The sequence below is a fragment of the Ceratotherium simum genome, chromosome 11 (genome assembly GCF_057802395.1).
Source record: "Ceratotherium simum simum isolate JZ-2026a chromosome 11, ASM5780239v1, whole genome shotgun sequence".
Classification (NCBI taxonomy): Eukaryota; Metazoa; Chordata; class Mammalia; order Perissodactyla; family Rhinocerotidae; genus Ceratotherium; species Ceratotherium simum.
In genome coordinates, this window is record NC_141910.1 from 36,147,632 (window position 1) to 36,175,423 (window position 27,792).

The 27,792-nt window shown below is 55.5% G+C and overlaps 1 protein-coding gene across 3 annotated transcripts in view; it reads right to left on the minus strand.

Annotated features, from left to right (window-relative positions):
- Positions 1-27,792, minus strand: part of TTC7A (tetratricopeptide repeat domain 7A) — a 121,909-nt gene that overhangs the window by 43,397 nt on the left and 50,720 nt on the right. For all 3 annotated transcript variants that reach the window (XM_004436677.3, XM_087436812.1, XM_087436811.1), the window contains 6 exons: positions 21,251-21,388; positions 19,554-19,637; positions 15,212-15,316; positions 6,218-6,335; positions 4,232-4,289; positions 3,013-3,085 (listed from right to left, as the gene is read on the minus strand). In XM_004436677.3, the coding sequence (XP_004436734.2) occupies positions 3,013-3,085; positions 4,232-4,289; positions 6,218-6,335; positions 15,212-15,316; positions 19,554-19,637; positions 21,251-21,388 (576 nt within the window). The remainder of the gene's footprint in view (positions 1-3,012; positions 3,086-4,231; positions 4,290-6,217; positions 6,336-15,211; positions 15,317-19,553; positions 19,638-21,250; positions 21,389-27,792) is intronic.

The following is a 27,792-nucleotide window of genomic DNA, read 5'->3' on the forward strand; positions in this document are numbered from 1 at the left end:
CTGACGAGAAAACCCACCCCCAAAAAACACGGCAAGAGGGATCTGCTGTCCTAACTCAGGCTCAGACAGCCACTGCTGTCCCCAGTCTGGAATAAAGAGTAGGTTTACAGTGCAGCAGGAAGGATTTGGGTAGACACCGGGAAGCGTTTCCTAAACTGGAGGAGTGGGGGCTGTCAGGAGAGGCCACCCAGACCACTAGCTACAGGCCCAGAGGTGGCCAGGCTGTCCTGTCTGAACGTGTTCCTGTAGGGATGGGAAAAAACAACCTGATATGGGGCGACAGATAAGTACCCCTTCCTCTCAGGGGTTCACAGTGGCAAGAGCTTGGGCTCTGGGGTCAGATGGGGCATGGATCCCAGCTCTGCCACTTCCTAGCTGGCACCTTAGGGCAAGGACTTCACCTCCCTGAGCTGCAGTGCTTACACTGCAGAAGGAGGATAACCATCACCTCTCTTAGAGTCACTGAGAGGATGAGATAATGTACGAAATGTCCTGCAGAGTACCTACCACACAAGTTTGAAATGTGCATTTCCCTCTCAAGCCCCTAAAGCCCAGGCAGCTAATGAACAGGTCTATCCATACCAGAGCCCCAGCCTCCCAGGAACTCCATGAGTCTTTTTTAGGAAGTCTTGCTCCTTACCAAACCTCAGACACCAGCCTCCCACAATCCTTGAGGGGCCTATGGCCCAGGCCAGCTGGGACCTTGGGTCCCTGGTGTGCCTGGTCTCCACCCAGCCTCTGCACAGGCTGTGGGCACTAGTGCCAGGCCCCGAGTCCTCCCACTGGGACCTTCCTTTGTGGAAAGGTCAAGGAAAGTGAAGAGAAGGAGGAAGCTAAGGTCAGAGTGGCCACTGGCTCAGCTTGTCCGTGTCTCCCTGAGGCTGCTCCCGCCCTGGTGATTCTCCAGAGCAGACCCCATTATCTTGGGCCGGGTATCCAAATCCACAGCTGTCACTGCTCGGGCAGCCAGACATGCTCTGGGCAGGATGGGCCAGAGGGCCTCAGAGACCCAGGCAGGCCAGGTCTAGTTTAGAGTCCATTCCAGGGGTCCTCGACCCCCTGAGGCTACCCAGATCTGGGGTCCCCAAGGAAACTGGGCACCAGGCTCCACTGGCCTGGCCCAGCCATCTCTCTGGGAGGACAGTCGCCATTCATCAGAGGTGGCTGAATAATTAAAGATATTAAAAAATGCATCACCAAAGGTTTACCATGAACTTGATTGGCAAGAAAAGCACTGGTTCTTTTACAGAAGACTAAAAATAAATTAGTCTCAGGTATTTTTCCGTCCATGCCCCTGGGAGCACCAGACAGAGTGATGCTCCTTGGAGAGGGGCAGAGAGGTACCAATGCCTCATCCAGGACCTGGAAGTCAGGAGCCGTGGCACAGTGGGGAGAGGGGCTGGAACAGGTGGTGGCCTGGAGGTGGAGGAGGGATGGGGTGGGTGCAAGAGGAAAGGAGGGAAGCAGCGAACGACAGAGGGAACGACAGCAGGGCTGCCATGGAGAAAGTGGCAGACACAGAGGACCCGGAGAGGGAGACACAGTGAGTCAGAAACACAGTGACAATGAGTGGCAAGGCAGGTCAGGGCAGACATGAGCACCAGGTCAAGGGTGTGGGCATGGGGTGAGCGGGAAGGGGTCCCAGTGATGAGAATAAGGGTGCAGGGAAGGGAAAAGCCAGGCTGATGCAGGGCTTGAGGGGAAGGTGAGGCAGACAATGACATAAAGAGCCTGGCTGACCCTGGAGGCAGAGAAACAGCTCACTGAATTAACCAAAGATGAGACCAGAGGCCAAAGGTTGACACAGACCAGGAAGACCAACCGCTAGGCCAGCAGACAGGGCTCCAAGTGCCCTGCCCAGATGAGTCGGGGCAGCCAGATCCCTAGAGCCCTGTGGGTGTCTAACTGGTGCAGGATGGGGTCATGGGCAGGGTGGGGTCTGGAGCAGGCACCTGGGTTCAGTGCTGGCCCGGCCAGGCCCCAGTTCCTGAGCTCATGACAGCCTCAGTTGCTTAGGTATAAAATGGAGCTAATGGAACCCTCCCCATCAGACATGGGGCTTATGCAGGCCAGTGAGGAGCAGGGGGCACAGCAGCACCCACGTTAGCCAGAGCTGCCCGTCACCTGGCCAACCCCAGAGGCTGGAGGCTCTGCTGACTTCTCTCTAGCAGTCTGGAGCCCAGCCGGTTCCCCGCCAGCGCAGGTGAGGAGAGCTGAGCTGTGGGAGGCCAGGCTTGTCTGCAGTCCCTGAGCAGTCCCAAGGCCACACTCACTTGGTCAAGGTGACCAAGAGGTCCTGCTTTGGAGGCCAGGCGTGTGCACAGAGCATCAGCCTGAGGGCCAAGGCACAAGATGAAAGTAGAGACGCTGAAGGGCCTGGGGGGCAGAGCCCTGCCTCTTTTCTGAAAGGCAACCTGCTTGGTGGGCAACTGCCCAAACTCACTCCTTGGACAGAGCAGTGTCCTCTTGGCATCAACAGATCAGTTGTTCAGCTTGGGGAAGGAAGGCAGGTTGGCCTGGAGAGCTGGTGGTGGTCCCAGGGGAGTAAAGGTGGTCAGTGGATGGGAGGCCCCCATCAGCTCACAGAAGCTGAGCCTGAGGGTGGTGTTCACAGGTTCAGGGAAGAGCTTTGGGGTCCCACAGAAACAGTTCCATATGCCCATCATTCTGCTCCCCACTCACGGAAAACTCAGCAGAATGTGAAGACACAAATGCTGAACGTGGTCACTTGTTAACTTCTTAGGGGACTGAAATGTTCCAGGGGGTGTGAGGGCAGAGAATAATCCCTTCCTGTGTGCCCACAGTGGGCCGAAACTTTACCACATTATCTGACTTAATCCTTACTAGGTCCCTCTGAAGTGGAGGACGAAGGGGCTCACATGACAGATAAGGAAATAGAGGCTCAGAGAGGTCAAATGACTTGCAAGGGTCACACAGCCGGTAAAAACAGTGATGCCAGGAGAAGATCAGCAGCCCTCAGGGATCTGGGGGTTAGGAATTGTGAGGACCCACCTGGCGGACGAGGGCCAGCTGCAGAGAGACATAGAGGATGACCTGGGGGTCGCCAGGCGCCAGCTGCTGGGCTCTGTATGGGGAAAGGGAGTGACAAGTCAGGCGGCAGGCCAGCCCTGTGCTGGGAGCTGCAGGGCAAAATGTCGGGGATTCTGCCCGGCCCCACCTTGAGGGGGGCCCAGCTGGGAGATGATGGATCAGGCAGAGAGCCCCCAGGCAGCAGGCTCAGAGAGGGCTGGCTCTGCGGAGGTAGGGGGCCGTCTGGGAGGGTAGACTGGGGCGGTGGGGGGGGATGCTCCTCGCCTCTGGGCAGCTGTGGCCTGGCTGTGGCCTTGTATAGAGCCTACCTTCTCCACCATAGGACAGAAGGGAACACCTCCCCGAAGGTGGAGGGGCCAGGAATGGCCTCTCTGGGCAAGAAGCCTTGGGAAGAAAGAAGCTTGGGAATGAAGAGCTGGCCCTGGGAGCTCAGAGGGTGTTGGCCAGGATGGGAATCTCCTACCTCCCTGGGTTTCGGAATAACCTGCCCCAGAGCGGGGTTGGGTGAGCTACAGGTTCCCATGAAGCTGGCACGAGGAATCCGGGGTAGGTCCCTACCCGGCAGCTCCACATCAGCGCTCAGAGGGAGCAAGACACACAGGGCTCAGAGGGAAGAGCCCTGCACTGGGCCAGAGGAGGGAGCGGGGAGGGATGCTCAGGCAGAGAGAGGGGCTCAGCAAGGATGGGTCTGAGGGAAGGAGGCTGCTGTTGGGGGACGGGCGTCTCTGCCTCCCCTCCTTCTCTCCCTCCCAGACCCTGGGCTGCCAGGAAATCTCTGTGAAGCCTATAGGTGGAGGTCGTCCCAGCCCTCGGGCTGGGAGGAGGCAAACAGCATTTTTGAGCCCCTGCTACATGTAGGGCACTGTGCAAGGTGCTTATCCTGCTTTACCTCATGTAATTATGACAACAATACTGGTTATTATTCCCATTCTAAAGCCCTGAGCTCAGGAGCACAGAGGCTGAGCCTGGTAGGGGCGCTCCACCAATGCTGAAGGGCTCAACCCACCCCACCCAACCTCAAAAGCCTGTCCCTGCTGCTTGTGTGAGCTCTCAGAGCCTCGGTTTCCTGGACAATAAAATGAAGCTAGAAACCTGTGCTCTGTCTACACCAGAGGGTCCACTGGGAAAAAGCACGTGAATGGGCCACCTGGTGCCTCTACACGACTCGGGCCCTCCTCACCTCTCCAGGGTCTGCAGCGCTTTCCGGTGCAATTCATCTTGCTTGGACTTCAGAGTTGCTGCAGGAGACAGGATGGGGACAGAGCCATGAGGGGACACTGAAGGAGCGCCCACCTACCCTGCCCATCCCAGGGCACACAGCTCCACGGGGAAAGGCCCCAGGAGGGCACTGTCTGGCAAATGCTTGCACTTGAGCAGCTCCTGACTGATGCCACCCACCGCCTGGGTCACCAGGGGAGGGTGTGGGGGTGTCCACCTGGCCCCAGCCTCCCGGCACGTTTCTTGGCACACCAGGTCCTTCTGCTCCTTTGCCTCTTTGCCACCTGGGCCAACACGACCCTCTCAAAGGCCCAAGCCTTGAGAGAAAGGTTACCACCTCTGTCGGGTCACATTCCTCCTTGAGCTTCCTTACCCACAAGGCTTCCTTTCTGAACAAATCTTAAGTGTACAATTCAAGTAGCATTAAGTACATTCACGACGTTGTGCACCATCACTACTCTCCATCTGCAGAGGCTTCTCATCATCCCTAACAGAGTGTCTGCGCCCAGTGAACACATTCCCCTCTCCCCAGGCCCCCAGTCCCCTCTATTTTCCCCATGAGGCTTCTTGCTTTAACTCAAACCAGGCACCTTCCTGGTAAGTTGAATCCTACTTTAAATGTGGTAGGACAAGTTTCCAAGCCTTAGCCGCACACTGAACCACCTGGGAAGCTTTAATTTTTTTTTTTTTTTAATTTATTTAATTTTCCCCCAAAGCCCCAGTAGATAGTTGTATGTCATAGCTGCACATCCTTCTAGTTGCTGCATGTGGGACGCGGCCTCAGCATGGCCGGAGAAGCGGTGTGTCACTGCGCGCTCGGGATCCGAACCCAGGCCGCCAGCAGCGGAGCGCCCGCCCTTAGCCGCTAAGCCACGGGGCCGGCCCTCCTGGGAAGCTTTAATGCCTGTCGCACAGGCTCCAGCCAGACTAGGTCAGTCCTGCTGCAGGAGCAGGTGACGGATGGTCATCAGAGGTGCCAGTGTATAAAGCAGCCCTGCTTTGGATGTGCGTATGGCACGACTGAGACCCACTGTGCACAGAGGGTTAAAGGCACAGGAGGATCTCTCGCTCCAAGCAGACCAGACTCTGACCAAGGGGCTGACGACCCCCTCACTTGACCAGTGTGGAGAGACCCCCGTGTTCCCTGTCGCAGGCTCACCAATACCCAGAAGAAACGGTGACCACTGTCACCAAAGAATAGGAAGCTGGCTGCACCAGGATCTCGCACCTCTTCTTCTCATCTTTGTGCAAGTACCAGGCTGCTGTTACCTCTCACTGTGCGGGGCCTCTGAAGCCCGCTCCCAGGGCTGGCATTCGGGCAGTGTGGACGGGACCCACTGCTATTCCGGGTTTGGTCTGGGTGGGGGCCCCTCACTTCCTTTCCCTCAGGCTGCAAAGGTACAGAAGTAGGTGGCTGCCTGATCCATGGTGGGGGACACACAGCTGAGCTGGCAGGGTTGGGGAGAGAACGCCAGGCTCCGGGCAGCAGGAGTGGAATCCACCCGTCAGGCACAAGTATTTATTAAACACCTGCTGTGTACCCAGCTCTCTGCCACGTGTCGAAGGGGAATGCAAAGCCCCAGAAGATCAGAGTGGTGCCGAAGGTAAAGGTGAACGAGAATGGAGATGCTGTGGGGTCAGGGCCGCGGCACGTTACAGACTGCAGGCACCACAGGAGCTCCGGAGGCAGAGAGCAGCACGGGCTCCGCAGGAGTGAGGCCTGGCCTTGAAGAGTGGGAAGAACTAGGTCCATGAAGAGGGCGTGTCTGAGCAAACTGAAGGGTGTGTGTACGCGTGCGCGCGTGCTTGTGTGTGTATGCACGCGCACATCTACCCCAGAGTTGATGGAGGTGTGTTGGGGGGTGGGCACTGGTGGGACAAGATGCCTGGGAGGCCATCAGGAGGCCTGGGTCACCCCAAGCAGAGGCTCCTGGGCCCTGGCACTCACCGTCGGTGGCCTGCAGGCTGTAGGTGAGACCCAGTGCCAGGTAGCCCTTGGAGAGGAACTCCCCAGCTTCCTCCCCGAGGTCGATGACCATCGTGGCAAAGTGCTCTGCCTCCTCCAGCTGCAAAGAGGAGAGGCAGAGGTCACCGGGGAGGGAAGCTGCTCACAGTCATCAGCCTAGGACACTCAGAACTGCAAGTCCTCGCGGGTGGGCAGCATGACCAGAGAGGCCAGGCAGCTTGTCTGAGACCGCACAGCTGCCGAATAGGAGGATCAAAGCTGTTTCCTGGACCAGCGACTCCCTGGACCTCTCCCCCGACCAAAGGGCCTTGTGTTTAAGGACACAGGGCACTACCTCTCACAAAGCTTGCCCCAGGATCCCGGCTCCCTAACCCTTGCTCTGCTGAGAGCACGGACCCAGGACCAGGCCAGTCTGTGCCAGCCCTTCTCCTCACCTGGCCTCTGTAGGTGCCTGTGCCTGTCCCTGCCCTGCTCAGCAGAGAGGGAAGCCCGGTGGGGGGGCAGGCAGGGCTCTGGGACTGGGCCTCGGGGACACCACAACCCTGCAGAGTAGGCAGGCTGCCACTCTGGCTCCGTCTGTGAGCTCGCTCCCTGACACAGGGAGCTCAGACTTTTCAGGGGAACAAGGCCTGGGGCTGTTTTTGTCCTGGGAGCAGGAGGGACTGTTCCAGTTGGAAAGAGATCAATTGGCGTGAGGCATGTGCACATACATCACCATACACAACATGTGACACAAAGTGGGGGCACACACAAGGCAGGCCTCACAAGCCCTCTAGGGCACCCATGGCAATCAGGCCTGTTGGGGAGGCAGGGATAGCTGGGGGCCTCAGCTCTGCCCGTGCACAGCCCACAGGCCCCCAAGAAATGCCCCGTCCCTCCTACTGAACCCAGGAATGTCATCTGCCCACCTGCCTGGCATGGCAGTGTCCCGGTGTTTGTGTCACCAAGAACAAAGATCGGTCCCGCCCCACAGCAAGGGGGCCGCACCAACCATACCCGAAGCCCCACTGCCACCCAGATGTCAAGGCCCCTTGTGTGAGCATCTCCCCCAATAGAGGCCTACAGAGTCAGCCCACCGGGGAGCTAAATTCAAACCCAAGTTGCTTCTGGCACCCAAGCCAGTGTGCCCCTGCCCCGCTCCTGTCCCTGCCCAGGCCCACCCCACCTGGGTGGAGCAGGAGGAGGCAGCTCTGTGCACCTGTGGCCTGACCACGGGCCGCAGCAGGGGCGCCACTGGACTCCCCCTCCCTGGAATGTGGAGTTGAGATGCTGAGACAGAGGCCATCAGTCATGGGGAGGGGAGCTGGGCTCAGTCCCCTACCTGGGCTCAGCGGTGGTGAGTATTGTGCAGGAAAAGGCTGAAGGAGCAGAGAACCCACTGAACAGAGAGGGAAAAGACAAAACCAAAGTATAAGAGAGGCAGAAGGGTGAGCTGACAGCCCAGAGAGAGACGGTAGGAGGCGGCTGTAGCCCTCTGTAGCCCGGCCACCATCCTTGACAAACGCTGACCAAGGCAGCCCTCCAGCCCCCTCGTGGTGGAGCTCGAGCTGCCGGCCTGAGCAGCGGGCCGCCTCCAGGTTGGTGGGCTGGTCACTGAAAGGAGAGGGAGTCTGGGGGAGACTCGGGATTTGGGGGAGGTAGCAGCTCAGGAAACCCTGCAGCCACCTGCTGCCCAGCCTCGGCTGGCCGGGTGGGCCCAAGACTGCAGAGCTAAGATCCGTCTCCTGGAGCAGCTGGCCCGGCAGGACTTGGGAGGGCTACGGGGGCCTGAAGTCAGAGCCAGAGTGAGAGGAAAGCACTGGAGGACAAGCTCCCAGACAGGCTCCGATCCTGGCTCAGCAGCTGACAGCCATGGGGCCTCGAGCAAGTCACTTAGTTTCTGTGCCTCAAAGGTCTGCAACTGCAAAATGGGGAGCTAGAGCCCTACTCCAACCGCTCCTCCCTACAAACCTCCACTGAGGCTCTGCAGCGCCAGGCTCTGTGCTGGGCCTGGCCGGGGATGCCCAACGACCAGCGGGCAGGGTGCCAGGGTGAGCAGGCACAGAATCCCTGCCAGCTGACACAAATGAGTGTGAGACCCCACAGGATAAGGTGGCTCTTAAGTAAGCTCCCTGTGTGGTGCTGGCATGGGGTCACAGGAGCTCCAAGAGAAGGGCAATCAAGTGGCTGGGGTTTTCCAAGGAGGCCTCATGGCAGCGGGGGGCAGGAGGCCCCCAGGGAGGGTAAGTGAGCAAACAGCACCTTTCCTCCCTCCTAATAGCCCACTGCTGATCTGGCTCATCTCACTGTCTTTAGGCATCATCACTCAAACAGGGGCAAGCTTTTTTATAAACTATCAAGTACAAGTTATAAAAAGAATCCAGAAACCTACATGCTCTTCCCATGGCCATGTCCTACTCAGCAAATGCCAGCCTCTACCTCTTGCAACCCATGTAGAATGGGTGCAAGGAACAAGGCTCAGCAATTACTGGCAAACAGGGAAAAGTTACTCTCCAGTTCCTACACGTCATATTCTGGATTAATAGATCTCACCATCCTTTAGCTTTAAAAAGTGAAAACATACATCCTTAGCTTGTTTAACTTGTGATCCACTCTGACCCCCAGGTCAGTAGGCTTCCTTGGCCAGTACTTGCCAGCCTTGTCTATGTAGTTTAAAATGGTCTCTACGGATGGTGTCAGCATTTGTCTCAGATCAAATTCATAAGGCTTCAGCATACCATTTTCCTACATGGCCGACACTATTTTGATTTCTATTACCTATCACAAACCAGCTTTTTGCATGTGGAGTCAATGCAGTGATTAGGAAGGAAAATAAGTATTATCAATTGTATTAAGTAGACAATACACAATATGATAAAGTACAGTATTAATATACATGGGTGCTCTAGCCACATAAGCGAAAAATGCTGTCACAGCAAAAACAAAAAATCCCAAAATATATATGTATTTTAAATATAAAATATTTTAAAAACCAAAATATACATATTAAAAAATATATATATATATAATGCACAGTTCTCCTTCATCTAAGACAAGAGTGGGAATCCTAAAGCCCTTGAGAATGTGGTTTTGCCACCTCTGTTCTAAAGTACTATAACCCCACTCAAGTCCAGAATCAGCTCCACACCCATGAATAAGCTCTCCATGCAGAGCAGGGCAGCCTAGTAGCTAAGAACACAAGCTCTGAGGCCAGACTTCCTGGGCTCAAATCCTGGTTTGGCTACTTACTAACTGTGTGACCCTGGGCAAGTCACTCCACTTTGCTGTGCCTCAGTTCCCTCTTCTGTAAAATGGGTATAACAGGTGTCTGCCTCATAGGGTTGCTGGAGGACTGAATGAGATGAAGACACAATGAATGCTCAGAGCAGTGCTTGAACAAATGTAAACTATTATTATTATTAGTTGCAATTTTATACCTGCAATTAGTTTAATCTTCCAGAATTTTTTTCAGTCTCAGTCTGACAGATGTGACAAGTGCCACCTGAGTCCCTCTCTCCTATAGCTACCTGACCTTATGGATGAATTAGGAAGTGGCATCAAAGACCCTCTTGGAATCCAGAGAGGGGACACTACTGCCTGCCTTTTGTCTCTGGGCTGAGCCTTAGTCACAGAAAAGGAGTGACACTACACAAGGACAACCTGTGCAGGCCACCGTGCTGGGTTGGTCAGACTCTCTGACCCCGACCCCTGGTCCAGGACACACATACATATAACCACCAACCTATCCTTTGTCACAATACGCACCCTCGCCATGGGTAATACTTTCAGATATTTTCTATCCTACTCTCTGCTATTCTATTTCCAATGTTTTTTTTTAAGAATTCTATTTTACAACCCACGAATGGGTCTCATCCACAATCTGAAAAACTAAATGGCTGATTGAGCGACACAGTGCCTGCCCATCTCCGAGTACCCTAGCCATCTTCCCCCACCTGCTACCTTAGGTGCCCTTACCAATCTCCAGACACTTCCTCCTGTGGCCTCAAAAGTCAACAGCTGGTGGCTCTATAGCCGTGGCCGCTGCTTCTGCAAGACTAGCTCAGGTTGTAGCACTGGGCCCTCCTTGCTCATCAAAATACTTGTAGGGTGAAGGGTTTTCAAAGCTCTATTCAACCGCTCCCCTCCCAGGAGACAGTGCTTTTAAGATCTCCCTTACCTACAGCAGCCACATAACTGCCACAAAACCCAGATGGAGACCTTCTCTTTCTCCCTCCCTTGTAATTCTAGAGCCATTTTGTGCCCACCTGGCCTTTCATGGACCCGCAGCCACCTGAGGGAGTAAGTGTTTCACAGATGACGGTTCTGAGGCACAGGGAACTTGGGGACCTACCCAGGGTCATCTGGCTAGTAAGTGGCAGAACTGAGTTTCCAGCCCAGGTCTCCTGAGTCTACCTCTGGATCTTTCTGAGCTGCCTGATTCACGGCTGCCCTCTGTGGTTCTTCATTTTTCTCCTCTCTGACCCTCTGGGAAAAGGATGCATTGAAGAGTACACAGTTTTGACCCTTTGCTTTTGCTTTCCATAAGTAAGGACAGTGTTCCCGTGACTTTACAAGTTCCTGCATCCCTCCCGTTTTCCTAATTTGGTTCCCACACAGACAGGCTTCTGGCGTGCACACTTTGCTCAGCTCAGGCTGCCTTTCACTTCAAGGGCTGTCTCATTCGTCTTGCAGTGGGCCAAAGAGCTTGTCCCCCTGGAATCTTCACCTCTTCTTCCCTTCCTGGGAACCAGAGAAAGGTCATTTCTGAGTCTGCAGAGTTCTGTCTGAAGAGCACCTCCGGTTTCTCCTTAGTCCCTTCCCACAGGGCCCAGGACCTGTTATCTGCTCTACTGAAAAGGCACTTTTTTCTTCCTGGGAGAAGTGGCACTTTTCCTAATTTCCACAAGCTAATGGCAGGACAGCTGGCATTCCTTCTTCTCTGCCTCATAAATACTTAATCCATCTGCCTGGCTCTGCCCGCCCCTGAATCTGAAAAATGAAGGCAAAAACATAAAAGCACATCTTTTCTGAGAGCCTTCTATTTTGAAGGGGCTGTCATAGAGACAGCTACCATTTACCAGGTACCTGCAATGTGCTAAGCAGGGACACTCCTTAGCTCTGGTGTTCACAGCCACCTGTAATGGTGGAGACGATTGTTTCTTGGTTACAGAGGAGGCACAGAGAGGGTAAATTACTCCCTCAGAGTCACACAGCTACTAAGTGGGTAGGCAAAGATTTGAACCCTATCCTCTCTGCCTCCAAAGCCTGCACGCTCTCCACTACCCCATACGACCCCCTCACGGGGAGAGGCCAGAGACAGCATTGCCGTTTCCCAACCCCCTCTCGTCTGTGTGTGACACACAGCACACACGCACACCCCCATCTCCTATCCTAGGAGAGGTTCAACTTTTTAAATTAAATGTATTTTAAATAATTGTGTTTGGGAGGGATATTAAAAAATATTTACACCTCCCCTTCCTCCTGCCCCAAATAACTGGTTGGGGACCCTGGCAAGGTGCTGGCCAGGCCGAGGCAGGAAGCTGCCACATATTGCAGTCACGGTCAGAGCCGGTGTGCCCTCCCCACCCAGGGGAGCCTTAGGCTAAGCCAGGGGGGCCAGTGCTCTCTCACCCTGCTGCAAACCCCACATCAGCCAGGATGTGACCGGCAGGTCCCTTTGTCCAGTCCCCTCCCTACTCACCCTCACCCAGCGACAACCTTGCTCTCACATTCAGACACAGCCTGGGGAGTCCCACACTGGCTCTGGGCACGAGGACAGGATGTGGGGACAGCAGGTGCTCCACCTCTGGGCACACAGCCCCCCAGTTTGGTTTCACCCACTAGAACTCATTTCTCAAATGTCCCAGTTTCAGCCTCCCTTCCTGCAACCTTGGCCAAATCGTCCACCCCCAGATTTCTGTCCTCTGCTCCTGGGCTTGGCTGGGCAATGGCTGGGCCTGCTGGGGGCTGATGTGAGCCAGAAGAGCTATGAAAGCAGGAGACGGAGGTGGCGCCAGACGCCTTTCAGGATCTGGGCCTGTCCCAAGCACTAGCACCCCCTGCCCGCCGCAGTCAGACCCATTCTTCCCGCTTGTGGCCTTGAGAACAGAGAGTGCCTGGCCTCCTTGGAGTACAGGCTGCCCTTGGCTACCCACAGCCTGCTCTCGGCCCAGCGCCAACCCAGGGAGCCAGGGACAACCACTGAACCAGATGCAGACCTCCCACACCCATCCCTCCCAGCCAGCCGGGGCCGCTGTCATTCTCTAAGATATGAGCAAACACCTACTATGTGCAGGGTTCTTTGTGGGGGAGAGGGTGCAAGACACAGTAAGCGATGAAGCTCCCCGTCTAGTTGGGAAGACAAGTACCATATAAGGTAGAATTCGTTGCCGAGGGATTGTGCTCATGGGCAAATAGGGTCTATCCAATCAGCACCAGGCATTAACCCTGTGCTGGGGTTTCAAGAAGGAAGACAGAGTTCCTGCCTTCACGAAACACACACGCAGCAAGAAATATAACGCGATGTGCTAAGTATCCAAGACAGGTATAGATGGAGCTTTAGGGGGTGCCAAGGGTGAGGTTCTAGGTCAGGGAAGGCTGCCAGGAGCCCACTCCTTGGCCCTCCAGCAGGACCTCACTCTAGCCTGGACCTGATTTAAACTTTCCTCAAACCAGCCGCCAAACCCCAATATGCTTCCCCGCTGAGGTTAACAGCTCTCCCTCCTCCTCGATTCTGATGACGAGTCTGCGTGTTTAAGTTTCCTTTTGGGCTTTTCTATTTATGTTGTCATTGATTACTTTGCTCCTAACTCCTCTGATTTCAATTTGGACTGATTTGATCCTAATTTTATTACCATGTAATCTGAATGCACAGAATTACTGTAATTATGCTGCTGAGGGAAACAGCTCCTTCACGGCATGAAGACCTAAATTTAGGGCTTCCTGGCAAGGGCAGCCGTTGGCTGGGTGGACCCACAGCCGTCACAGAGCTGGCGGCCTTTGGGAGCACAGATGCCCTCCCCTGCCTCACCCTCGATGAGGTGGATATTTGGGGATTCATTCCAGTGATGGGCTTGAGGACCCTCTCAGGAGCCCCAGGAACACACAGGAGTGTGAGCCGGGGATCGGTGAGCCCACCCTCTCTGCATCCTCTGGCTAACACCACCACCCTCTGTTGCATGTGCTCAGCCTAGGTGTCTCCTCCCTGCCGGCACCCACATACCACCCACATCCCAAGAGTGCCCTACCTCTAGGGTGCAAGATGTCAACAGTCTCCCTAAAAACACTTGGGGAACAAGGAGTCTCCCTGCTAATCCTGGGTTGAGGAAAGCAAGCTGCGACAGAAGGGCCTGGCGCTGACCCTCCTGGATCCTTCTCAGACTTCTGAGCCTAGTCCAAGGCCTCCTCCTCCAGGAAGCCCCCCTGACCCATCCAGCCCTCTCCATACTTTATGTCATTTATGCACGTATAAGGAAGAGACTATTATTATTTCCACTTTACAAAGGAGGAAACTGAGACACAGCAAGGTTATGTACCTTACTCAAAGCCACACAGGGGGTGGGCAGTGAAACTCTTACCCACATCATCACACTGCCTCTTCTAAACACCTAGAGCCTGGTACAGATCAGTCTTATAGAACATACCATACAGCCTGGGGCTGGAAACCATGAGGGCACTTCAGATGTGGGGATCTGAGGACCAGGGAGACAGAGGGGAAGGTGCTGTTGCCCCACCCTCCTTGTGCTAACGAGTCAGTCTTCTCTGCAGCAGAGGCGACGAGGCCCACCGGGACGGTGAGGCGGGGACCCAGGAGAAGGTCCTCGGGAGACTTGGCGGGAAGGGTTAGAAGGCGGCGTCTCCTTTCCCAGGGCTGGATGTCCAAGGAGTGGGGAGTGGCTGGAGGAGCTGGAGAGGCTGCTAATTCTGAAGCGCCTGCTGTATGCAGCTGGTGCCCGGCCCCTGCTGCCTTGGAACAAGCTGGGCACACGACAGGGAGGGTAGGTGGGGGTGTCAGGACAACAGGAAGTGGGGGACCGTGTATGGGAGAAGCTCCTGAAGGAACACGGACGACACATGAAGGAACCAGGCCTGTTGAGCCTGGAGAGAGGAGACGTGGGTGGGGCTGACAGCTGACTTGTGGAGAGATGATGCACTGCTCTATGTTGCTCAAGAGGGTGGAAACAGGACCGCCCCTGACATCAGGAGGCGGATGTGGACCTAAGGAAGCCAGACTGCCAGGAAGTGAGCTCCCAGTGAGAAGACAGATCTGGGCAGAGGCCCCATGCCAAGAGCTCCCCCAGGCCTGGAGCAGCAGCCCAGCGGAACCTGGGGGAGAGAGGTAGCAAGGCAAGGCCTGGGGGTCTGAGATCCTGGCCCAGTGCTCTCTCGCTACTCCATGCTGTTGATCTCCAGGGCTTCAGGAGCCTGTGGTAAAGCAATGGCTGGGGAGAGGGCACACCTTGAGCTTGTCTCCTAACAGGGCAGCTGCCTCAGTATAGAGTGGTAAGCAGGCAGCTGGGGGCTGGAGACCAGAGGAAGGAGGGGGCTGACACACGAGGCCACCTTCCCATTCTGCCGAGAGCTGGTTCTGACCGCTTAGAATGGCACCTTGCGGGCTCTCGTGTATTCGATGTTAGAGAATCTGAAGCCTCTAAAATGATGGGTGGGCCCAGGTAACTCCACGGTCTTACCTACTACGCAACTGCTGGGCAGGTGGGAGCACCTCTGCTTCTGACTCCACATTGGCTCCCAATGTGGAGACCACATTTCAAGGCTGAACCACAAACCCAACAGCAGCCTGAGTTGGGGACATGCTGTTGGAGACAGAAGCTGGAGTGTTCTCAGACCGCACATCGCACTATATACACACCGCACGCACCCTCACACACACCGCAACACGGGCACACCCCCAGCTCATGCCCCCCTGCCACCACCATCCTCCTGCAGGGAGCCACCAGGATCTGGGCCCTGCCCACCTCTGCCCCGAAGCTCACTCACCCAGTGCAGGGGCCCGATGCAGACCTTGGCAGCCATCAGGGGCACCGTGGGGTCCGAGGGCCGCAGCTTCACACACTCCCGCAGCAGCGACACGGCATAGGCCGACTGCAGAAGAAAGAGCAGGCAACACCATCACTCGCAGCCCTAGGTCACAGCAGACTGGGCGCCTGGTGACTACAGTGCGGGGAGCTCCCCAATAGCCAGTCCTTGCTCTGCATGCCTTCCCTCCCAAGCTCCAGGAAGAGAGCCCAGCTGGAGGAGCTCAGGTGGTGCTGGCAGGCAAGTCCCTCCCGGGCCTCAGTTTCCTCATCTGGACAATGGAGGCTGTGACCCTTGCCCAGAGGTGATGTGCCAACAGCTAAGGTAACAACGGATGGAAGCTCTTCAAAAGGACTCCAAAGGTGAACCACAGAAATCTTAGAGGTAGAGAGGGATTCTCTCAAACTTCTCAGTTCAACACCTTCAGTTTACAGGTGACAAGACAAGGCCAAACCCACTTGGGGACTATGTGGAGGAGGCAGGGCTGGTGGAGGAGGTAGGCGGATGCATAAAAGCCGGCAGAGAAGGAAGAGGAGAGAAGCCAAGCTGGTAGAGGCTCCAGACAGGAATCTGGGGACCCCTCAAGGCTCCAGGGATTTAGCTATGGAGACGGAGTCAGACTGGACCTGCTGAGGATGGCCAAGTATGCAGGGAGGGGAGAGCATCCAGAGCCAGGCAGGGATATTACCAATAACAATAATAAGAAGAAGAACACCAGCTAACACTTATCTAGATCTTACTATGCTCCAGGCATTGTTGTAAGTCAGAGGCCAGCAAAACACAGCCCAGACGCCAAATCTGGCCCTCTGCTTACTTTTGTAAATAAAGTTTTATTGGAACTCAGTCACACCCATTCATGTACGTATTGCCTATGGCTGCTTTAATGATGCAAAGGCAGAGCGGAGTAGTTCCCACAGAGACTCTTTGGCCTGCAAAGTCAAAAATGTCTACTATTTGACCCTTTACAGAAAGTCTGCTATTCCAAGTGCTTTATAAATATTAAATCATTTAATTTTCATAGCTCTCTGATGAGGTAGGTGCTATGTCCCTATTTACAGAGGAAAAAACTAAAATGCAGAGAAGTAAAGTAGCCTGTTCAAAGCCACACCGCCCATAAGTGGCTGAGCTGGGGTTTGAACAGTCTGGCTTTAAGCTCGTAACCACTGCCATATCCTGCCTCTGTGGTGACTACCTCAGTCAGGGAGGAGGCCTCTGTCTCCCTGCTCCACACACACACACACACACACACACACACAATCTCTCTCTCTCTCTCTTTCTCTCTCAGGGCTGGAACCTTCTGACTGAGTCTAGCGCTTTTCCAGGAAACTCAGCAGTGACCCCCAGCATGCACACTCCCATACCTATGTGACCTCCAGGTAGGCAGGGGCATGCGTGTGTAACCACGACGATTCCCACATACTGGGCCCTACAGTGGCCCTAGCCCCCCACCAGCACTTAGCTCTCACCACCCCCAGCACTCTGGAGTTACTGCTGTGGAAATGGGGGCTCTGGAAGGCAGCACACAGCACGGCGTGAGGGACTGGCAGATGCAGACCTGGGACCCCATAGCTCTCTGTCCACTCTGGACCCCCTGCCTCTCCCTAGCTACCCCTCCCTTCTCTGCCAAGGAAGAGATTTTCTTCACTCAGATGTGACAGACTGCCCTGGGCTGTGGCTCCGACTTATCAGGCCAATGCCAGGGGTCTTAGGCGGGGCCTGCTCCGTGCCCAGTGCTGGGCTACAGGCTGTGGAGTCACTGTGCAAAGGTGGAAGAGGCCATGGCTCTTGCCTATCGGGTGCCCCCAGACAGGCTGAGGAGAGAAGACAAATGCCACCCTCCCCCACAGCTCTCAGGAAACAAGAGGGTATGAGACCAAGCACAGGAGGGTGTTAGCAGACGACCTGCTCCAGCAGGCCGGGAGACTGCACAGGGTGCCTGGCATGGGCTGGAGCAAGGGATGCTACGTGAGGGGCTTGAAGGAGCTGCCAAGCCATCTACCTCCTCCTGAGACCCTCTCCTGTGACTGCCACTTCCAGGGCCCTCACCACGGCCCCCTCCGTCCACACACTCCAGCAAGCCTCAGGCCTCTCCTTGGCCTCCTTCCCTGGGCTGCTGACCTTCGCATCCTTGAAATCCGGGCTTCTCTAACCCTGACCCTCTATGTCCCACCCCCACACAGACCACAAAACGCTGCTATTTAAGGAGCCATCTGAGGACTCCACTGTCGGAGCAGCCGGACTTTTTTTTGTCATGCTGGTTACCTAGCAACGCAGCCAATACGTCTGCCTGCCGGGAGACCAAGAGAAAAAGCGACCTAAATCATGCCATGGAACTTCCTGAGGGTTGAGGTGCCAGATATATTTTTATTTCCGCCCGGCCTCACCTTCTGGAAGACCTTTTGGGCACAATCACAGGTACAGAAGCTTGATTCCCATCTTAGGCTCTTGGCAAAGGTGAGGTACGGCCACTCTTCCGAGAGCCACCTGGGCCAACCCGGCAGACTGACATGGTGTGCAGGGTTTCTGAGGGGGGTGGAGAGTGAGCTTCCAGAACAACCTCCTGCTGCACTGAATGCAGGGGTAGGGGTAACCCCAGTGTCTCCAGCCTGTGGGGCCTCATGCGTGAGGAACTCACCGATCGCCCCAACTCCCTGGCCTGTAAGTCTATTCTTGTGCATTCTTGCTCATCTGTGAAGGAGCTGGGCTGGAACACCAGCTCCCTGGATCCTGGGACGTGTCAGGCTGTGTCTTGGACCTCTCTGAGACTGGCTACTTCTCGGTAAGGAGGTGGAAGACTCCCAGACTAACATGACACCTTCTCCTGAGACTGGGGGGCTTACAGCAGCACTCCTAGAAATTCAAGCTAACTTCAGTGTGTGGTGCACTCTTCTGAGGAGGAGTCCCTAGCTTTCCTCAGCTCCTTAAAAGGTCCATGACCCACAGAAGTCGGAGAGCCACTGCCCTGGCGCTGGGCTTCTCCTCCTGGGCCAAGCTCACTATTACAAGACTAGAGGCACTTCCTGTTTCCAGGAGACTGGAGGAGCTGTCGCATGCCACTGAGCTGTCTACCAGGCTCTATGTAAGCTCCAGCCTTACCCACTCTCCTCCCCTAGGCCTCACCCTATCTCCGTTCCAAAATCTCCCTGAGCCCTGACAAGACTCTGCTGAGCACAGAGCCGGGGTACATCATGTTGTGACTTCAAAATGCTCTGGGAGGTGGGCAATGTGATGGGGGAGGGGGAAGACATTTGGGAAGACAAATGCCTGGCAGAGGGGGCAGGAAGGCTCCTCACTTGAGTCCTGGCTGTACTCCCCTGCCCCTTCCCACCTGTCAGGCTGCAGCACCTGCTCTTGCTCCCCCTCCCTGCAGGACCTGGCCAGCACACTCGCCATTCCTGGAGGCGTCTCTGGCAAGCCTACGAGGGCCCTCCTCGGAAAGACTAGAAATGGCAGGTGGTGCAGATGGGCGGGGAGTGGGGGGAGGAATTCCCTCAGCCCCACGAAAGGGCTCTGGGTGTTTACAGCTCTTGGAACGCTCTGCAAGCTCATGCCACCTTATTTCCTGCATTCGTGGCATTCTCAGCCTCAACACCCTCAGCACCCAGCTCCGGAAAGGTTTTCCTTTCATGTCACTGCTTAAAATAGAGGCTTATGTAAGTGTGATTCTCATCGGAGGAAAAACCAGGGGGTGCTGGAACAGGGCTTGGTGGGTGGAAAGCAAATGCAGCCCAGGACCTGGGATAGGTCCCTATCCCAGCGACCTGGGATAGGGTCAGCCCCTCACTTTGGGCAGAGCGCCTCCTGCCCCTGACCCCACTCAAATGCCTCTACCGCCACACCCACCGCACAGTTCCTCCTCTAAACTCCCCTTTGGGGGCTGCTGCTCCCTCTGCCCTTCAACCCCTTCCTCCTAGGCAAGTTCTGGACTCACAGGCAGGTCTCCTCCTGACGCCACACTCGGTGGGCAGAAGCGAGCTACAGCCAAAGGGAACAGTGTTCTCCTTGCCTAGAACCCACGTCCCATGTCTTTCTCATGTAATTCACCCACAGGAATGCTACGATGCCCCATGTGTCCACATATACTCAGAAAAAAGCACACACAGGCTTGCCCCTGCACATCTGGCACACTCGTAACTCACATGTGGATGCTGGATTCACACAGGGGTCTGTGTGTAACCCTCCCGTACCCTCACTTTCCTCGAGATTAAAATCCGCTGCTGGAAAACATTTCTGAACCACCACCCCGCCTTCTCCCCACCTCCTGAGGGTGAGTGTGCAACCCCCAGCACATCTGGGGCCTTACCTTCCCACATGCCACCATGGAGAGGGCCACTTGGTACCAAAGGTGGAATTCTCCAAACGCAAACTTCATGGCTCGCTCCAAGCACTGAGGAGAGGGAAGTGGTCAGCACCTCCTCACCAGGGGTCCTCCCACCCCCAGCCCATCCCATCCCCTTCAGGGCAATCACTGCCCAAGTCACTTTCTGCGCTTGGCTGCAGGAGGCCCAGACTACTTGCTTCCCAGCAGAGAGCTCCAGGGGTCACACGTCCCTGTCACTGGCACGCTGTGTGACCTGTGCAAGTCTCTCACCCTCTCTGGCCCTCAGTTCCCACCTCCACAACATATGAATGATCTCACGGGCGATGGTGAAATGCGAATGAAATGAGATTTGTGAATGTGCTTTCAAAATGTGGACATCCAATAAAAATAAGAGCAGTGACATTTATCCTTATTGTGCACGGCACTGTTCTCACCTTTTACATGTATTAACTCATTTACTTCTCCCAATGACCCTGTGAGGTGCGTTCTCTAATCAGCCCCATTTCTCAGATGAGGAAGCTGAGGTTGAATGACTTGCCAAAGTCACAGGGCCTGTAAGTGGCAGAGCAGGCTGACTGCAGGGCCTGTGGAGAGCATGCCACCCAAACGTAAAGGCTTTTCTTCGTTCTGCTGTTCTCCACCACCACCAAGGAAATGGACTGCTCCATGGCCTGTCTAGTCCTGGGCAACCTCAAATCAGGGGCTGCCCGGGGACAGCTGACAGTCCCCAACAGAAGTGGCTCCAGGTGATGGAGGCAGGAGCCAGCACGTGCGGCCAGGATTCACTGGGTGGCCATGGTCAGGCGGGGTGGGGGACAGAGGGGAGGGATAAGGGACCAGATGGCACGCACTTTCACAGCTCAGTGGCCTGGGTTCACACGCTGGCTCAACGTGCACTCCCTGTGCCATCCTGGCCAATAAACCACCTCTCTGGGCCTCGCCTTCCTCACTGGTAAACGTGACAGATCACCACTTATCCCGCCCACATTAAAGAAGGTCTCCTCTGAGACAGCACTGTGCATGGTGCCTGGTGCAGGCAGGGGCTCGGCAGTTGTCACTGACTCTCCTTGCAGGAGCCCTCCTGAACACTCAGAAAGAGAATCTACTGCCAAGAGGCCCACTCCCACCACAAGGAGCCAAGGGTCCCAAATGTGTGTGCCCATGTGCACTGTGGGCAGGGGGCAGCAGAGAGGGGCAGCTTGGTGCCTCTGGTCCCCCCACCCAGAGAGGCACCCCCCTGGGCACAGCCCATGGAGCATTGCCCCAGCAGGGTCTGACCAATAGAAATGGGGGTGTCTGTTTAGGCTGGGCGGGAGGGGTCCAGGCTCCCGACACACAACCAGCTCAGCACCCTGCCAGGAGAGGCAGTCACAAAACGCCAGTGTTATCTCTGGGGGAAATGGAGGGGTGGGTAATTTTCCTCTCGTGCTTCTCTATACAATGCCATGTGTTCTTTCAAAAGAAAAACACACAAAAACGTTAGTAAAACCAAAAAACACCCCGTCAGTGAAGGGCAGCTCTCTCAGCACTGGAAGTGGAACAGCCCCAAAGCTGGCCTCCCAGAAAGTGAGCTCGACCCCAGGTGGAGGCAGGGAAGGGACAGTGAGGGGGACAACTGGGGGATCCATCTAATTTTCCCTGTGCACCACTTGACTCCCAGGCGGGTGGGCCGACTGTACCTCGGAGAGCATGACGTACTGTCCCCTCCTGCCCAGCGTGATGCTCAGGAGGTCGTAGATGGCGGCAGCGTTCCGCAGGCTCACTGCCCGGTCCTCCTCCTGCTCCGGCGCCCGGCTCAGCACCACATCCCGAGTAGCCTGTGGGGGGACGTGGTTTGGGAAAGAGTGAGGACAGAAAATAAGCAGGTGCCTGTCCCCACAGGACCCCTGCCTCATAGGCCCAGCGACTGTCACCCTTTCGCTGTCGACCCAGGCCAGGCTGGTGGCCACACTCCCAGAAATGGCCAGAGCCTTTCCCACTCCCACAAAGCCCTTCTCAAGAAAGAAAACCCTCCACTCTTAGCCCAGGTTGGGGTGAGGAAGCAGTTGTGAGGGCTCAAGCTCCGGGTGGTCAATGTTTTATTCTGCAAAATCTCAAAACTACAGGAAAGTTGTAAGAATAGTACCACAACAGTACACCCAATTGTTAACATTTCCCACATCTGCTTTGTCTCTCTATAACATACTATAATAATAACATAATAATAATAAGTCAGTTAAGGCAATATGACCCTTCACCCCTAAATACAAGAGAACTTTCTTTCATAACCACAACAGAAATGCCAAATTCAGGGACTGTAACACTGATGCTACTGTCACCTAACATCAGTTCATAGTCAGATTCCGCCACCTGTCCCACTGATGGCCTTTCTAGTAGTTTACTTTTCCTCGTCCCAGGATCCAATCCAGGATCACGCCTCACATCCAGGTGCCACGTCTCTTTAGTCTCCTTTCATCTAGAAGAGTCCCTCAGCCTCTCTGTCTGTCAGGACACTGGTGTTTCTGAGGAGTACGGGCCGGTTGTTTTGTGGAATACTCCTTGTATATTTGTGAATGTCCACCCACAGCACAGATCAGGGGCTTGACTCACGGGGAGTGGGGAGCTCGGGCTGCGGCTCCTTGGTGCCCTCCTCTCTTCCTCTGAGGGTCCCCAAAGCCCTTCTGATGAGGACCCCCATACCTCCTTCCCTCACCCCCGTGTCCAGCCCAGACCCTATCCTTGACCCCCTCCAACCACGGAACTCTCCTCCCCAAAAAATCTCCCCCATGCTGGAGGCCTCTGTGCTTGGCGTCCAGCACCCAGGATTTCAGGAGCTCAGAGTCACCAGGTGGCTGCTCAGGGAGGGGAGGGTGAGGGAAACCATGCTTCTAGAGAGCGATTCTGTGCAATCTGCAGGGGGGAGTTCTGTATCACCAAGCCTGAAATCTCACCATCAGGGATTCAAGACCCTCTTGTTCTGTGGCCTGTGGCACGAAGTCCTACCCCGCACCACCCACCGCCATACACTCACACGCTGGGGAAAGCACTCAGGCTTGGGAGTAGCTGAACAGGAGTCAAGACATGGGGGGCTCAGAGCTGAGCAGCAACAGGGCAGGGACCAGCCTGGGGATGCTCTGGGACCCCCATCTTCCCCCTCACACATACACACATTCTTAGGCTGTGCCTGAGCTGAAGCAAAGCTGGGTTCTGGCCAGATGCTCCTGCTGGCTGCTCCCGCATCCTCTCCTCTCCTGCCTCTTCTCCCCTTGCCAAAGGGGTCTCTTCCCACCATCCTCCTCCCTCTGTAGAAGAGTCTGAACCCTCTCCATGTGTTGGGACTCGCCCTCCTCTACTTCCCCACACAGGACCTCAGAACCAAGGACTTGGCCTTCCTGACAGAGAAAAATGAAGTGGCTGGCCCTTAAAACCCAAATCTCCCTGGTCAGATCCAGACAATCCTTCCCATCCACAGATGGTCCTCACATCCTCCCTCTGGGCAGGTCTACTAGCCCCTCCTTCAGGTCAGGAGATGAGGTTTCCAAGGGCAAGTGGCTGCAGAGGTAGAAGCCCAACAGCCTTTGGACTGTAGGCTCTGGATGCATCCTGCCATGAAGGCCTGAAGTGCGTTTCCATAGATGCTTCCAGAAGCCAAAATGTCTGTAAGACCCAAGGAAGTGACTCACCCACAGGGGCATTTCGGGCAGTAAGGCAGCAGTGGCCAGGGGTCCTGACAGCTGCATCTCCAGCCACAGCAGGTGAGGGCTGCCCACTGCCCACATGGACATGGACCAGCTCCAGGAGAGGGGGCCAGGGATGCCAGAAGATCCCCGGAAAGTCTGAGCACTGGTGCCAGCCTGGTAAACAAGAGCTGGCCAGGAACTCCAAAGGGTTAAGGGAGGGGAGTGAAGAAGGAAAGTGCCAGAGAAATCCCCCTCCTTCCTGGTGAAATCCACCCACACAGTCACCAACAGGAAGACAGAAGAAATTCTAAGGAGAGGCTTGGCAGGAGCTATTTCACTGAGCGAAGTAGGAACATAAAACTTGCTCTGTGCCTGACCATGTACCTCCCCACGCCTCCACCTCCAGTAACTCCCCAGCTCTGGCTGCCCAGGGTGGGGCCCAGAGAGGTGGCCTCCACAGGCAGCAATGGGGGGAAGGGGGCATGGGAGGTTAAGGAATGAGAGGATGGGAGACACGGTCCCTGCTCTCAAGGAGGCTATGGAAACCGACAGCAGTAGTACACAAAGCATAGCCCCGTGAATCTGACCTAGAATTCTGGTGGGAGAAGGTCCTGATGGAAAGAGGGAAGGGCAGGCAGCCTGTAGGGGTGACTTTTCTTTGGGGCATGGGGAGAAGCCAAGCTGGGCACATCCAGGATCTGGGGACCCATCCACACAGAGCAGTCTCATTCGGGGCTGGTGAGCAGCAAGCTGTCACCACAGGCCTCAGTGTGGGTTGGCCTGTCCTTGACGAGTAGCCCCTGCCAGACCCCAACTCCCAACGCCCCCACCCAGACTGCCCAGGATAACGTCTAAACTCCTTTCTGTGGCTGTGATACCAGGCTCTTAATTTTTTTTAAATTTATTTGTCTATTATTTATTTTGGTGAGGAAGATTGGCCCTGAGCTAACACCTGTTGCCAATCTTCCTCTTTTTGCTCAGAAAGTGTCCTTGAGCTAACATCAGTGCCCATCTTCCTCTCTTTTGTATGTGGGACACCTCTACAACATGGCTTGATGAATGGTCTAAGTCCGCGCCCCGGGATCCAAACCCATGAACCCTGGGCCACTGAAGCGGAATGCGCCGAACTTAACCACTACGCCACCGGGCCAGCCCGATACCAGGCTCTTGACCATGAGGCCCTGCCCTCCTAGCCAGCTTCTCCTCCTCCCCAGCTCCCAAGTCCTCCCCCCAGCACCCTGTCCTCACCTCGGCCTGTCTTTGTTCCCTCTGTCAACTTGGACGCCTTCTGGCTCCTCACAACTCAACTCAGGTATCTGTCCCTTCAGTGCTGTCCCTGACTTATCTCACCATGCGAGGCTGTGTCCCTCTCGTCCTCTCCCAACACTGGGCACACACCCTGGCCCCCACACGCCGAACTGGTTTGCCAGCTCTTGGGCAAGGACATGTCTCGCTGTCTCTAGACTCCCAGCCCAGCACAGGCTCACACACAACACTCTCCTCCGTCCACATCTGTAGAACAAGTGACACTCGAGAGAGATTTCTGGGCTGGTGTGGATACTGCCTCCTGTCGCCCTAGACCTTGACCTTTAAGAGAACAGTGTCTCTGAATGTGTGCCTGGTGGGAGGGAGGGGTGGATTTCCAGGACTGGGCGTGCATTAGGTCAAAGAACAGGAACAGAGGAGAGGATGACAGCAGCATCTCCACAGCCGAGGGACCAGGGGCCCCCAAGGGGTAGACAGCAGGGAAGGTGTCTTCTCAGGGGTCCTCAGGACTTGGCACCTGTGCCAAGCGGGAAGTGTGGTTCCCCAAAGGAAAACCAAAAGCAGAAGTTTACCGAGTGGTTGCTATGGCTCTGGGGCAGGGCTGCGGAGACACGCACCAGTGCTGGCTGGGCAACTCCTAAGTACGTAACCACGTAACCACGGCAACAGGGTGGGGTGGAGGGGGAACTGGGTAGAAAGAAGGAAGCCCTGGGGGTTGGTGACAGGGTAGGAATTCCTGTGCAGCTGAGGGGCCAGAGCAAGCCTCAGAGGACAGGGCCTCAGACACCCTGAGGCTTCAAGGCCCTCCCCAGGCGCCCCAGCTGTCCTGCTTCCTCCTCCCCCGGCTCACCTCCCTTAGGCCACACAGTGCTCCTGCTCTATCAACAGCCTGCCTTGAACTAGCCTCCACCACACCCTTCCTCTTCCACCATTTAAATGGTCTCGCCAGGAAACTCTCCAGATCACGTGCAGTGAGATGTGAATGCACCTATGACCCTTAAAACAATATATGGACACTAAATATTCTTCTCACCACCGTACTCCTTACTAGTCTTGGAATCATGGCAGGATTCTCCCCTGCTTTCTCCCTGCAAACCCCCAGGCCCACCCTCAGGCCTCCCACCTCTGGGGGCGCACTGTTCTTATTTAGTCCACACATTTAATCCCAGGCACAGCTCAGCACTTGTCCCGGCTCCCCGCCTTGGCCCCTCTGGCTGTCCTCCCAGGGTCAGCCTTCCCCAGACTAAAGGACATTCACCCCAGGCCCTCAGCAGGTCAGAAAAAGAAAAGCCAAAGAAACGTGCTCCTCCCCATCCCCCCTCATCCAACAGCGCATCACTGCCAGCAGGACCCACTTGGGGTCTTCGGGCAAGTATCCATGAAGCAAACATGGGGCTTCATGAAAAGGCCCGTGAGGGAATCTCCATTTCTCCAGGCGGGACAGCCCACCTGAAACCAAAGGCAGGGCAACTCTCGCTCAAATAGCCATCCCTTATGCATGTGCCATGCATTTTAGGAGCTGAATTATCACTGCCATCATCTCATCTGGCCTCAAAGTAACCCCAGGGAGGAACAGGATGAACCACTGACGCCCCTTCTGCAAATGAGGAAACTGAGCCCCAGAAGGTGAACTAGCTTGTACAAAGTCCCTGGGAGTTAAGGCTGAACCTCTGACGGCCAGTCCAGGACAGCTTCTGCTGTCCTGTGCTCCTGCTGCCTCGTGGGCCTCCTGTGCCAGCCCCAGTTCCGACCCTCTGCTGAATGCAGGGCCTCAGACAGCACTCACCTTCGCGTCTGCCCAGCCCTGTTCCTCTTCTCTAATCCTGGATTACACACAGGGTAAGAGAAGGAAAGGGAACCAACTTGAGGAGTGCTTTCTTGAGGCGTGGCATTTCTCACGCACTGTTGCTCTATTTGACAGAGGAGAAGACTGAGTGAGGCTTAGGGAGACCAGGTAGGCTCCCCAAGGCATACAGATAGCGGGTTGGAACCTAGACTAGAACGTGGACATTCTGACTTCACCCCTAGGCTCTTGCCTCGCCCCCAGATGCCTCCGAGGAGGTGTCCAGTAGCCTCGTCCATGCCATCAGAGGCCCTGGGATGGCTCTGCTTGTGGAAGAACCAAAGCAAAATACAGGCTGGGCTTCCCAGTCAGGCCCAGGTGCTGCTTCTCTGCAGAGAACCGGCTCCTTGCCCAGTGTGTCCAGGGCCCCGCTCAGCCCTGTTCTTGGACAGCGCCTCTCCACAGCCAAGGACCCAGCCCCACAGCCTGCTGCTGACACCCCACAACAATCACCCTGCAAAGGATCTCCTCGCAGCACCTGTGCCCGGTGCCTGCCTCTCCCTGGAGGACGCCGTCACGTTCCGCTCGTGCTGTCGTCCCCCACCAGCAGACATGATTACCACTGCTCTCGAGCTGCCAGTCCACAGAGCCAAGAAATAACATGCTCTGTGATGTGTCCCATCCACCCAGCGACCCGGGCCAGGCCCACGCTGACCCCCGCTCTCCCGCCGCATCAGGCTCCTGCGGCAGATATCACAGCTCCTCCTGCCAGCGCGAGGCGAGGCTCTCCCACCTCCACTGAACCGGGTGTTCTGAGCTGGCAGCGTTATCAGACCCTTTACCATCACAGTGCGGCAGAGCAGGGCCTCGTGTTAGGGCAACCCAGGTGCCAAACGCTGAAACAACCCGTGCTCATCTGCTGAGACCCAACCAGAATCAAGCCCAGGAAGCACTATTTTTTTTTTTTAACTGAATGGTATCCTCAAACCGATTTTTCCTAAATGTTTTCTAAGGAATCTAGTATTTATCAGGACAAAATGAACAGGTGTTAAACATCTGCAATGTACCAAGCATCTTTGTGTTCATTTTCTCACTTAATCCGCCCAAACCCCCGCAGGAGAGGCCTTATTAGCCCCATTTTACAGACGAGAAAACTAAGGATCAGGGAGGTGAGAAACTTCCTCAGGCCACACAGGATGTGAATGGCAAATTCAAGATTCAAATCACCAGATGCCTCCCATGGGGTACGGCACAAAGTTAGTTTGTCCCAGAGGCTCCCCTACCCACCCCACCCTCGCCAAACCCAGGCCTCGGTGCCTTTCAGTTCCCAAGAGCCCAACACCAGCAGCAACTTCTCCCCCAGCTGAATGAAACAGGCACCCGAGGATTCAGTTTGCTGTAGCACATATTTCATGCCGTAGATTGGTATTTTAGAAATGGCCAACATTCCTGTACCTCCTGGTTCCCCAACTGTTTGAGAAAACCAGCCTGGTTTTGATATATGGTTCTTTCA